Below are 12,248 nucleotides of genomic sequence, written 5' to 3'. Positions count from 1 at the left end.
ATTGGAAATGAAAAGCAGAAGAGAAAAGGAAGTCCAAGGCAGAGAGGAAGTTGTGAAAAGAAAGAAAGAGAGAAGTGGCCAGATTGACTCAGCTGATTTGTCCGCCCTCCCCGACTTCCCCGTCCAAGCTTAATGCGTCTTCCTTTTAAAACATTCAACGTCAGAATATCGCGAAACATGCACTGAACATGCGCTTCAGAGCTATTTCCATGTCGATGCTCAATGTCTGTCCAATATGACTCTGCGGAAACCCTGTTAAACGCTACCTGGGTGGCTGTTCTACTGGTATGTGTCTCAGGTCGCAATTAATGCCCCCCACAACTCATGCGAATATCTGAATCCAGAGCGAACGAGATGTCGCTGGTCAAATTCCTCTTAACTATGTGACGAACCCTGCTGTATCACTGTCGACTGCCTGCTTCGGAAACGGCATCTATGATCGAGAAGACGCTGCAAAATGTTTCTCCAACCTCCTCTCAATCGGGTACCGACGTCTTGTTGTCGATCTATATTGGTCAGTCAACCGTAGGACTTGGTCTTTCTGCCCAGTTTCTGTTCCAGTCAAATCTGGAGTGGCTGTATCCTCAGATATCTCCAATACAACTACAGCAACAGCTAGTGCGGACCCTGCGACTATCACCGGTAATGATGATTCACATGGACACACTCTCTATGAACTAGGCTCGTACAAGTGCACCGACGACATTGATCCATACACCTTGACGGACGTACTTGTCGGTTATTTCCGAGACACAAACTCCCGTTTGACCGTCTACACGACCTATCTCGTTCTCAATCTCCATGTCGCCGCAAGTGACTCCACCCCAGATGAGCCTGCTTCTACCATATCAGGAGGTCAATTGCCATCGGGAACTGAGCTAGCCGGCTCAATCCTGGGATCTGCCCTTGATGACTTTATTTATAGCCCGGCTCAACTTACCTCGGACCGAAGCAATTTAAACCAATCATGGTATAAGGTTGAGCAGGGCTATATGCCCATCACGGAGTACTTCACCGTTCATGAAAATGAAGCAGGTGAACAGAGTACCCCAGATGGCTGGCCATCATCAAAGTACATCCAGCTTGCGAAACGCGATCGAGTGCTCATTGAGTATGGCTCTATCGATTCCCAACTGGTGGATTACGATCTGTCTACCGGAGAAAATTTGGTCTTTCCTCCCGGAACCCTGACTTCTAGTGTGGAGGTATCTGCAACCACCAACGGCACTCTCACTTCAGGCTGTCTATATGAACCTGGTCTTACACGCGTGTCTCAAACCAACTCTTCATGGGCTATATCCAGTGGCATCCCTGTCCCTGATGGTCTTTCCACGGATGAGACGATGGCTTCGCTATCGAATGTTCTCTCTGACGTTACAGCTTGTGGTCTCTCGCCAACGCTCAACACCACCCTCTTCGGTCAGACTGCAGACCAGCAAGTTGAACATTACCGTAATGTCTCTCTCTCTTCTTCCTGGGCTTGGGCAATTGGCGAGCCACACGATGCGAAATATGGTGGCGGCGATGGTGATCCCAAGTATGACCGCTGTGCGATCATGGATCTAACCCTGGGAGGCCACTGGCGATCCACGAACTGCACTGATCAGCGGCATGCCGCCTGTCGAATCGGTAATTCGCCTTTCTCCTGGGTGTTATCAGACACGACCGAATATTTCTCCAACGTGTCGGACACTTGTCCACCAGGATCAAGCTTCGCTGTACCACGCACCGGTCTCGAAAACACGTATCTCTACAATTACCTTCTCTCTCTGCCAGAGACAAAAGTCGACCTGAGTTCCACGGATCCCGCCCGTCGAGAGGTCTTTTTGGACTTCAACTCAATAGATGTTACTTCCTGTTGGGTATCCGGTGGTTATGGGGCGAAGTGTCCCTATGCCTCCGACCCACAGCAGCTCGAGCGCAGAACTGTCCTTGTCGCCGCAATTGCGGGAATCATCATTCTTATTATCACAGCTCTGACTTTCTTTGTCAAGTGCAACGCCAATCGCCGGAATTCCCGACGCAGAAAGCGTGTCATCGAAGGATGGGAATATGAAGGTGTTCCCTCATGAGACATTCTACGCACTTGAGATTTATCTCGGTGATGGCTCGCTCAGCGGGTGCTTTGGGTGTGGCATCAGGATTGGGTATCTTATATTCTATATTGCCCTGTGTTTTCACTTCTCATTTATAATTCCGAAGCTCCTGTCCTCTCCAGCATTGGAGTTGTCTGAACGTAGCTCCCGCAACATCCTTGAGCTCAAGTCCAGTGACAGGCTAAAACAAGGTATTTGCGACTATTGTCAATAACAGAATTTGGGAGACAACTGATGTGCTCCTGCTATAGTCTATCTTGAGCGTTCTCATCTTGCCGGTGGTTCAGAACAGTGTACAAGGTGTATAGCTTTTATGCTTAGTTCAAATGTTCATTGAGGCCAGAACTACATACAACAAAAATGAAACCATAATACACCCAAACAATTGCAATCAGTACATATTTCCAAGGGAATCAACCCAGTGGAAACGGGATATAAGAGTCCCAAACAAAAGCAAGTCGCTACATGCCATTCATGAAGACAAACCGTAAACGCCTAGAGGTGACCATAAATATCACATTCAAAGTCCGGCGAACCGAGCCCATCCTGCAGCCCGAGTTGGCGAAGAGCTTGGAGTCTGTCTGTGACTTTCGTTCTGGTTGCGGCCGGGTTGCTCATCGAGAAGGTTTTCACTGCGTCCTTCTTCAGCGACCTTGCCACTCACATCGCGGCGGCGTCCGACTCCCAGACCAGCGATGTAACTCCCGTATGAGGATAAGGAGGTACCAACTCCAGCTGCAATGCCAGGCCGGGCAGTGTCTGCACCGGAGTTGCTCACGACACGGCCCTTGCGGTCGCCTTCGGTGGCACGAGGTGAAGCAGACATCCTGGCTGAGAGATATCCATTTTCCTCATCGTTGTCGTTCTTCTTGAGAGCCTCATAAGCAGACATCTTGCTGTTGCGTTTCTTCGTAAGCTTGGTGGGCTTACGGACAACCTGTTCGCTTGGCTCGCGGGACACGGCCAATCCAGGCTTTCCATCTACATCCAGCTCACCATAGAATCGGGTCTTGGGCGAAGTGGGGTTGGGGCTCTCGTGTGGGACAGACACCGGTTGCGCCTGTGCATTGTATGATATATTGGGGCTATCGCCCAACACAACGCGCCGCACGGGATCGGTATTCTCGGGCTTCTCGGTCAGAATAGGTTGCGGTGTCGGCGGGTTAAGCATGAGCGGGTTAAATGGAAGAGACCCATCACGCTGGTCATCAAGATCGTCTCTGTGATCTTCTGGGTCTGGGAATATGTCCATGCGCTGATCACCCACATCTTGTTCACGGTGGTCATCATCGAGCCCATAGAATTCATGCATGGAGAGCGACGCATATTCCCCTCGCACATCTTCTGCGATAGCGCTTCCAATACTTGGCTCCGGCTTGGAACCATAAGCAAACCAGTCTCGAATTCCGCTACCGGTGGACGCGGTGGTCTTGTTAGTTTGTCGGCTGTAAACAGAAGAGGACTGACGAAGAGTGGCGGCATTCCCGTCCTGTGGCTCGCCAGCGGGCGATAGAGACCGTTCAGAGTATGCCACCCAATTATCGGACAATGGGCTCACGGTTTCCGATCGATCAGCAGTACGTGATGACAGATTACGCATTTGAGCACTAGCATTGATGATTTCAGGAGCGTGCGAGGCAACCTTTCGATATTCTGGGGTAGGTGTCTGTGCTGTAAAGTCATAGGGCTCATTTGCGGTTTGTTGGAATAGCGTCTCGGGGCTGGAGGGATCCATGTGAGGTTCCGTTGGGGATTCCAAGTGGGATAGGCGATGCTGATAAAAGGAAGGATGTGGCTGTGGCTGCACGTCGAGCATACCCATTGATCCCCGGTTGGAATCAGCACCAGAGGACTGTTCACGTGTGTGCATGAATGGCACGCTGCGAGGAGAGCCGACGAGTGGATCCTCAAAGCTGGAATTCAGGGTGGATTGACTGAGATGCTTCTCCTCCATTTGAGTGTCTTTGTGGCTCTTACGGGGACGTGCGGTCAAATTGTCTTCAAGTGGGTTCATGTCAGGCGGTAGGCGGGAGATCTTCCGGAATGTGACAGCCAAGAAGGCCGATATGACAAGGGAGATAAGGTGCAACGCGCCATTTACGATAGCCAAGATGAAGGTGGCCTCAGAGATCTTTACAGCCAGGTCGCTGTCGTTGAATAGAGTTCCCCAGTGGTGTGCATTGGATGTCCATTCACCATACGCCATGAAAGCAGTAAACACATAGAATGGGATGAGTCCTAAGTCGAGTGTCGAAGCAAATAGCCCATAGCTAGCTTGGGAACCAGCAGGGCGGTTAAGAGCAGACCGGGAATTATGGTAGATACCATATATCGTGTGGAGAATTGCAACTATGGGCTACAATAGAGGTCAGTAAGAAAAAGTTGTGTTTGGCGAACCATACTCACGCCGGCGCGAATGATCCAGATGACGGTCACCGCAGCTCCCTTAATGACGATAGAGCAGAACAATGACCCAAGGGCCCCCAGAAGAGTGAGGGCTCTAAGTGCGAGTTGTGTTGATCGTGCATACTTGACCCGATCCTTTGTTTTATGGCTCATCGGTGTAAATGAGCTGGCTGTATTGAAGGAACCCCACTACATCCACCATTAGCAGAATCCACCATTAATTTCCGAAATATTGCGCATACCGTGTCGGGATGGTGGTTTAAATTCACTAGCGGTGCTTTTTGCTTCGGCTTCTCTGCTGGACGAGTCCAGCTCGCCTCTGTCGCGGCCCTCGGATTAAAGCCGCGGTCGGTCGGACCTTTGAAGCTGTAGGCGGACGGTCTCTCATAAAGGAATGGAGGTGACGATCTGCCCATTGTAGCGACTGAAAGCCACTCCTGGCATCCACGTGGAGCAAACGAGAGGAATGTTGACGAAGAACCTTGGGAATGTGGAATGCGACTGTCAGCTCCTGGGATGTGCGCCAGGTCTACGTTGTACATCTGCAAACATGTGATAGTCACCCGGGGCAACCGATAAGGTCACGTGTGATGTCTCATTATCTCCGATCACCTCCGTGGTTTCTCGAATCCATGCACCATGCGCTTGAAACAGGCCTTTGTATGTGCTCAATGCACTGTTCGGCTCAGTCGCCGGCCTCTTCTACAGTATCAGAGCTTTGTATCTCGATTTACATCCAAACGCTCCAACAGTCATGTCGCCCAAACCGATCGACCCGTCCGTGTGGCCATCGTGGGCTCCGGCCCAGCGGGATTCTATGCTGCCTATCGTCTTTTAGCTAAACAGGAAGATGCGATAGTTGACATGTATGAGAAGCTACCTGTGCCATTCGGCTTGGCCAGGTACGGAGTTGCCCCGGACCATCCCGAAGTCAAGGTGAGTCACGGTAAACCGCGATTCAGTGATGAGTCGATCATTGAACATTGTATGTAGAGATAAGCTCATTGTTATATGAAAATTAGAATTGCGAGGATAAATTCACGGAGGTGGCCGAGTCCCCACGCTTCAATTTTGTCGGTAATGTCGACCTCGGGCATGATCTGCCGCTCGCCGCCCTCAAACCACACTATGACGCCATTATATTCGCATACGGTGCTGCAAAAGATAAGGAGCTGGGAATCCCTGGAGAGCAAGCTCTACATAGCGTGCACTCAGCCCGTGCCTTTGTGGGGTGGTACAATGGTCTTCCAGAGCACAGAGATCTCGATCCGGACCTAAGCGGAGAGAACGCCGTTATTGTCGGACAAGGCAACGTTGCACTAGACGTTGCCCGGATTCTTCTTTCAGACGTCGATGCTCTCCGAAAGACAGACATCGCAGATTATGCTGTGGAAAAACTCGCCAGAAGTCGCATTAAGCGAGTGCGAGTTGTCGGCCGCCGCGGACCCCTGCAGGTGAGTTACAATGGACTGACTGTTGATATGCAGGTTGTTAATTACTTGACTCAGGCCTCCTTCACTATCAAAGAGCTCCGTGAAATGCTACAACTTCCAGGTGTATCATTCGATCCCATTCCACAGGATATCTTTCCGCCGGAAGAAGTAGTATCGGCACTGCCCCGTGCGCAGAAGCGTTTAATGCAGCTCTTGGCTAAAGGATCAACCAATGACCCTCTGACAGCCTCAAAGTCTTGGTCTTTGGATTTCTTACTTGCGCCTGATTCTCTTCACTGGTCGCCTGAATACCCATATCATCTATCCCATGTAAGGTTCTCTCGCAACGAACTTGACCCATCCGACCCCCACAGCCCCAGCTCTAAAGTGTTTCCAAAGCACTTATCGAGCGGAAAGCGTGCACAGGTCAACCTACCAGCTAGCGTCTTCTTCCGAAGCGTGGGCTACAAGTCCCTCCCCCTTCCAGGACTAGAGGATCTTGGTATCGACTTCGATACGCGGCGCGGTGTCATCCCTAACGATGGATTTGGTCGCGTAACAAGCTTGTCGAACAAGGGCGAGCCTGAAGGTCTACCTGACGGATCTCTTATATCCCATCTGCCCGGCCTGTACTGTGCTGGTTGGGTGAAGCGGGGTCCAACGGGTGTAATTGCCTCGACAATGACTGATGCATTTACTACTGCAGACACCGTTGTACAGGATCTGGCAAAACGTACCGGTGTAACGTCCTTGCTGCATGCACCCGATAACAGTACCGGTCTTGGCTGGGACGGTGTGAAAATCGAGGCCCAGCGCCGTGGTTTACGTCCCACGTCGTGGAAAGACTGGCAGCGAATCGACGCGGCAGAGAGAGAGAGTGGCCAAGAGAAGGGCAAGCCTCGGGACAAACTGGGGCGTATAGAAGAAATGCTGAAGGTGCTTGATTGAGCCTTTGTGTACATTATGGACTATCTGTATACATAGCATACATATTCAGTTTGACAAATCTGATTACATACTTGGTCCAGCACACCTGGGCACTCGGGCACTCATCTCTGCCCTCGCATTATCCAACGCTTTCCTGTACCATTCTGTTCCGTCATTATTACATTGCATATAGATCTTATCTACCCCTCACAGCCCGCACACGCTAGCATCCACTTCAACGTAAGTGGCGTCAACACGACCGAGTTGCTCCGCCTGACCGTTGGTCAGCGTGTTCATAGCTTGCAGGCCAATGTTGAAGCCGCGCGGGGCGGCGTCGACAGCAATGACGTTGATTGTCTTGTCGACCTTGCCGTTCGAGTAGTGTAGCGCGTAGCATTTGCCGCAGTTAGGGCTATTCCAGCCCGGGATGGTGATCGCACCGCCGATGTTTGGGAAACCTGGCAAGGATGCGAAATCGCTGTAGCCTTGAGTGACCAGGCCATTGGGACCGTCGGAGCAGGAAACAGTGTTGAGAGATGATGTCCCAACATCATATTTAGGGTCGTATGAGACGGACACTGTCGCCGCTGCAGCCGGAGCTGGGGCAGCAGCAACAAGGCTGAGGATTGCCATGAGGGCAGAGGTGAAGGCGATGGTATACTTCATGTTTGTATAGGAGTTGGTGGTACTTTGAGAGAGGGTGGGATATTTTGGTTGCGAGTTGTATACGTTTTGTCCTCTCCCCGGCGAGGTTTATATATCTCCATTCAACAGGCTTCCCGTCTAAGATTGTTCTATTTCCCTTTGCTGGCAGGCTGCGTTTGGTGCAGGTCTTAGAAGAAGGTCTTAGACTCACAGGTGACACGGCCCAAATAGGATGCCTTCATACCGGGTCCATCATCAGCCGATACTCCCATAATAGATACCCCCCCCAGAAACCGGTGCAATAAGGCCGAGGACTATTGTGGGGTTCACGAGGAAGCATGCAGGCAGGCTGAGACATGGTATATCTTGGCTGCCATTTCCATGAGATTTGCAGAAGCATTACATGGTCGATCCACATAACAGCTCACGCGCGACTCCCGCTATGCGATGGTATAGGGCAACTGCATCCGAGGTTGCATCGAAATACTCCGAACGGATATAACCATAGCCACATTTTAATTTTGTCTGAGTTTGAAACACAATGTAATATTATATCAATAAGCTGGCCTCGTTAAACCAAAATAAAAAAAGCCGGAGCAGTGGGAATTGATTTGAAAGTAGCTATCTAATGAGTAGGAAAAAGAAGGAAGAAAATAAAAGAAGAAAAAAAAAGCGTCCCCGGGAAGGCTCGAACTTCCAACCTCCTGATTAACAGTCAGACGCGCTAACCAATTGCGCCACGGAGACGTGCTTGTTAAAGAAACAAGAACAATTATGTTACTTGATGCAATGCTGACTCTTTCGTATACATATCAGATACCTGAAGGTAAAAGAGTGCCAATTAGTTAGGCCAATTGCAAGTCTCTGGGGTATAATGTCGCTCAAGTAATGAAGATGATAGGTCTAATGTATCAAAAATCCTATACGTTCTATAGGGATACCAGATACTATATGGCAGTCGATACAACGAAGTGTAGCCATTAAAAAAGCCCCATACTCGCAACTGCGAACGCTCGGCCTGATATGGTACTTCATATAGCTGGCAGAACTACAACATATGTACCTTTAGGGCGGTGAATTGTACTAATAGTTTACAATAGTACCGCAGGCGGTAAGATGGAATTCAACCAATGAATCAACGGCTTTACCGGTACATTTACCCAATGTCCGCTGATTTCGCCATAACAAGTCTCCGTGGCGCAATTGGTTAGCGCGTCTGACTGTTAATCAGGAGGTTGGAAGTTCGAGCCTTCCCGGGGACGCTCTCTTTTTTTTTCCTTCTTTTTTCTACTCATTAGGTAGCTACTAAATCAACCCCCACTGCTCCGGCGTTTTTTTGGGGCGGGCGCAGGGGTTTTGCTTCCTCGTCAGATTTGATTCCATAGCAGGGCCCCATGTGCAACCCAGATCATATGCATATGGGGCCATATACTGTGTACTTGACTAAATTTAGCCCTTGGGACATGTCCAGGTTGTTTCATCGGAACCCCGGCTGTTACTTCTAGATTTTCATTTCTGAGTCTCAACGATATGTAGTAAGCCCCAGTGCCGCATGGAAACTTCCCGTGGTGATGCACCAAGTCATACTTCGGTGACAGATTCCCTGATGGTGGCTTGTTTACTTACCTTGATACCGGCACTCCTAGTGGCAGACCAACATAACACGACTAACGGCATTTCCGATTCTTGCCAAGCCATTCTGTAGTAAAGGACCTTGCTTTGTCCCTAGTCTAAAAGAGCGGTGATAACGTGGATGACCGGTCCTTTCGAGGGCTTGACTACCGACATCCCGAGGTCGTGCGTATCGAAAAACCGCGGTTGAGATTCCAATGCTCACATGAGCCTGCCTGTCTCTGCGTATGAGCCTGATAAGCTGTTGGTGGTAATTATTAATTCCAGTCTGTCCAATTTTCATTGTAAATATCATGATTTTCTGGTGTAACCAACTACACTACCGGTTTTGCCACACTCAATCATTTCCCTACACATAAATTTGAGCTTAATTGGCGTAGAATTTGGTGATCGAGCATATCCATAGACAGTTGCCACACCTTTGTTAAAACACATTCTAATTAAACTCGTGTCAGTTCCGACTAGCCAGATAGCAGTAGCCCTAGCGCTGTTACTTTGGGGTCTGTGGACCTTCATTTCGGCAGGCCATGTTCCACTCTCCGGATTGTCTTTCAATCTGGGTATGTTTTGAGTACCTTGCGTTGTTATAGTATATGTAACTATATTAAATACTAAATATATGAAACGAAAAACTATTTAAAAAAAAGAAAGAAGGGCCCGAACCGCGATTTGAACGCGGGACCTCGCACAGGTTCACCCGAAGCGCGAATCATACCTAATTATTCATTAGTTGAAGATTCGCAGGATAGCATTTGGAAGTGGAACGTACCACTAGACCATCCGGGCATTTGTGTGGCGGACTTTTCTATTCTATGGCTTTTGATACATTTTTGACTCTATACAATTCAGACAAGCTCCCAAGGTTCTTGTCCTGTCTTTCCTCGATACAAGGATTATATATTTAGATGCCATTATCCCTTTGTTTTACATTAAAATGATAAGACATGGGGGAACGTATAACATATAATGTGATAATTGTCCGATGATGACGAGTATGCCAGGAGAGAGAGATATATATACTCTGCTATATTAGTGAACGATTGCAGTCGAGATATCACCCAAGAGCGGAAAAGGGTACTCTTAGACCCACCTGACATGAAGGGGCTAAGGGGTTATTCTCGCCTACCAAGGTGGAGTGTCCTGAGGACCCCATGGACATTGAAGCTCCCGGCTTCATTGCGGGGTCGTCCATCCTCCTACCACGTTCACCGAGACACTACAACCTCATATTCAAAGACAACATAGCCAAGAATGACGGAAGAAAAGTCAGTCGCCATTATTGGAGGTGAGGCAAATACCCGAGTGTACGGGTCTTTGGAAATTGCTGACAATCTTTAAAGCGGGCATATTTGGTCTTTCACTGGCGATTGCCCTGCGAGATAGAAGTAAGCAAGGTGCCTCATTGGAAATAGGTTACAAATGGCTTATACCCTGCAGACTATGGAGTGACTGTCTTTGATCGAAGCCAGTACGATGCAAATAGATACGATCCTACAGCTGATGATGTACAAGCTGCATCCGCTGATCACAACAAAATCGTAAGTGACTCGAACTGCCCACAGATCAAGGATTAAGCTAATTAAAAATATCAGTTCCGCGCTTCATATGGGAAAGAGATTCACTACCAGCGCCTCGCCTTGGAAAGTCGGGGAGCGTGGGTTTCGGTGGACGAGAAGCGTCGATCAACGGAACAAGATGACGGCAGTAATAACGGACTTTTTGTTAACAGTGGAATGCTCCGTATACAGCCCTTTAATCACTTGGCCACGCTAGAGAAAGAAACTCTAGCAAACATGCAGCGTGATGGTCTGCGAGACACGCAGTTCGTCAAGAGTGACCCCGCAGACTGCGAACGGGCTGATAAGCTGGGCTGGAAGGACAAGATACTTAATTTCCACATCCCAGATTCTGAAAGCACCTATGAGGCAGTCCTTGACTCCCTGGCTGGATTTGTGAGGTGCAGTAATGCATGTGCCCATTACCAAAAAGTGGCCGCCGGCAAGGGCGTGAAATTCCATTTCGGACCGCAGGAGGGAGCTGTTGATTACTTGGTCAAAGTGAAAAGCGACATTGAGCCAGGCAAAGATAAAGTTACAGGGTTGAAGACGAAGGATGGCGTTGTTCATGATGCGGATGCCGTTGTTGTGGCTGGTAAGTCGCGAGAATCCCCCCCGATTCCTATTTCCTCTTACTGACAATTTCGAAGCCGGGTCGTTTTCGACGCAAATTCTCCCCGACTTGAGCTATCACCTCGAATCCTCAGCTGGTAGTCTTGCAACCTTTAAGATCGACAAGAGCAATACCGAGCTATGGGATAAGTACTCACCAGAACGATTTCCCGTCATGACCTGGAAGAGTACACCACGAGACACCTCTGGAAAAGATACAGGGAGTATTTACGTCCTACCAAGAACCCCAGAAGGCCTTGTTAAGATTGGATACCGCGGAATCAAGGTAGGTACTGCTGCTTATATACCCATCGGTGTCTACCTAGGTACTGACTGCATTGTTTTAGTGGACCAATTTCCAGCCAGCGCCGAAAGATACTCCGTTCACCCAGGACGGTCAATGGTCGGTGCCTCTACCAGTGGAGGAATGCTCACTACTTCCGGAGCCAGCTTTGTATGCTATTAAGCAGTTTGTATCTATCTTCCTGCCCGAGTTCGAGAGTACACCCTTTTTCTCTACAAAGCTTTGCTGGTACACTGACTCGCTGGACAATTCATTTGTGGTGAGCACATATTTCCTTCCTCTCCAGGTTACCTCTGTTGATCTTATTCTCAATCAGATTGATCATGTCCCAACCTACGCCGAGAAATCTGTCTTTGTTTGCACCGGGGGTAGTGGTCATGGTGCAAAGTTCCTCCCGGTTCTGGGAAAGGTAGGAAAACCCACCCACTGCATAAGACAATGACTGACAGATCGCAGCACGCTGCGGATATATTCGAGAATGGTGATCAAAGTTCATCTTTCATGCGCCCATTCTGGCGCTGGCGCCCCGACGCACCTAGAAGAAACGGGTTGGAAGAGGGCCCCGGCGGACCACGAGATATTTCGCATATCTAACAATATAACATTGGAATTCCATATATACAATTCATGGCCTGTT

General features: G+C 49.2%; 5 protein-coding genes across 5 annotated transcripts; 3 read left to right on the top strand and 2 right to left on the bottom strand.

The window, feature by feature from the left end:
• Positions 1-222: 222 nt before the first annotated feature.
• Positions 223-2,072, top strand: N7519_008169 (Lectin C-type domain protein; the record flags this gene model as incomplete). Its single annotated transcript, XM_057294945.1, has 2 exons — positions 223-285; positions 345-2,072. 2 exons carry the CDS (start codon positions 223-225, stop codon positions 2,070-2,072), a joined length of 1,791 nt encoding a protein of 596 aa, XP_057142827.1.
• Positions 2,073-2,616: 544 nt separating this feature from the next.
• On the bottom strand, positions 2,617-4,918 carry N7519_008168 (uncharacterized protein; the record flags this gene model as incomplete). Its single annotated transcript, XM_057294944.1, has 3 exons — positions 2,617-4,452; positions 4,503-4,691; positions 4,745-4,918. The coding sequence occupies 3 exons, from the start codon at positions 4,916-4,918 to the stop codon at positions 2,617-2,619; spliced, it is 2,199 nt and encodes a 732-aa protein (XP_057142826.1).
• A 223-nt stretch (positions 4,919-5,141) lies between these two features.
• On the top strand, positions 5,142-6,883 carry N7519_008167 (NADPH-adrenodoxin reductase; the record flags this gene model as incomplete). The annotated part of the gene is made up of 3 exons (XM_057294943.1): positions 5,142-5,438; positions 5,525-5,956; positions 6,011-6,883. The coding sequence occupies 3 exons, from the start codon at positions 5,142-5,144 to the stop codon at positions 6,881-6,883; spliced, it is 1,602 nt and encodes a 533-aa protein (XP_057142825.1).
• A 186-nt stretch (positions 6,884-7,069) lies between these two features.
• On the bottom strand, positions 7,070-7,528 carry aspf13 (allergenic cerato-platanin Asp F13; the record flags this gene model as incomplete). The annotated part of the gene is made up of 1 exon (XM_057294942.1): positions 7,070-7,528. The coding sequence occupies one exon, from the start codon at positions 7,526-7,528 to the stop codon at positions 7,070-7,072; it is 459 nt and encodes a 152-aa protein (XP_057142824.1).
• A 2,862-nt stretch (positions 7,529-10,390) lies between these two features.
• On the top strand, positions 10,391-12,205 carry N7519_008165 (NAD(P)/FAD-dependent oxidoreductase; the record flags this gene model as incomplete). Its single annotated transcript, XM_057294941.1, has 7 exons — positions 10,391-10,424; positions 10,480-10,524; positions 10,577-10,677; positions 10,732-11,290; positions 11,346-11,593; positions 11,655-12,020; positions 12,068-12,205. 7 exons carry the CDS (start codon positions 10,391-10,393, stop codon positions 12,203-12,205), a joined length of 1,491 nt encoding a protein of 496 aa, XP_057142823.1.
• Positions 12,206-12,248: the final 43 nt, after the last annotated feature.

This window comes from Penicillium mononematosum, assembly GCF_028829835.1.
Source record: "Penicillium mononematosum strain IBT 11891 chromosome Unknown utg000005l:1.0-9366267.0:1.0-9372171.0, whole genome shotgun sequence".
Lineage (NCBI taxonomy): Eukaryota > Fungi > Ascomycota > Eurotiomycetes > Eurotiales > Aspergillaceae > Penicillium > Penicillium mononematosum.
The sequence above is the reverse complement of the archived record's forward strand: the minus strand, read 5'-3'. Positions and strand labels throughout refer to the sequence as shown.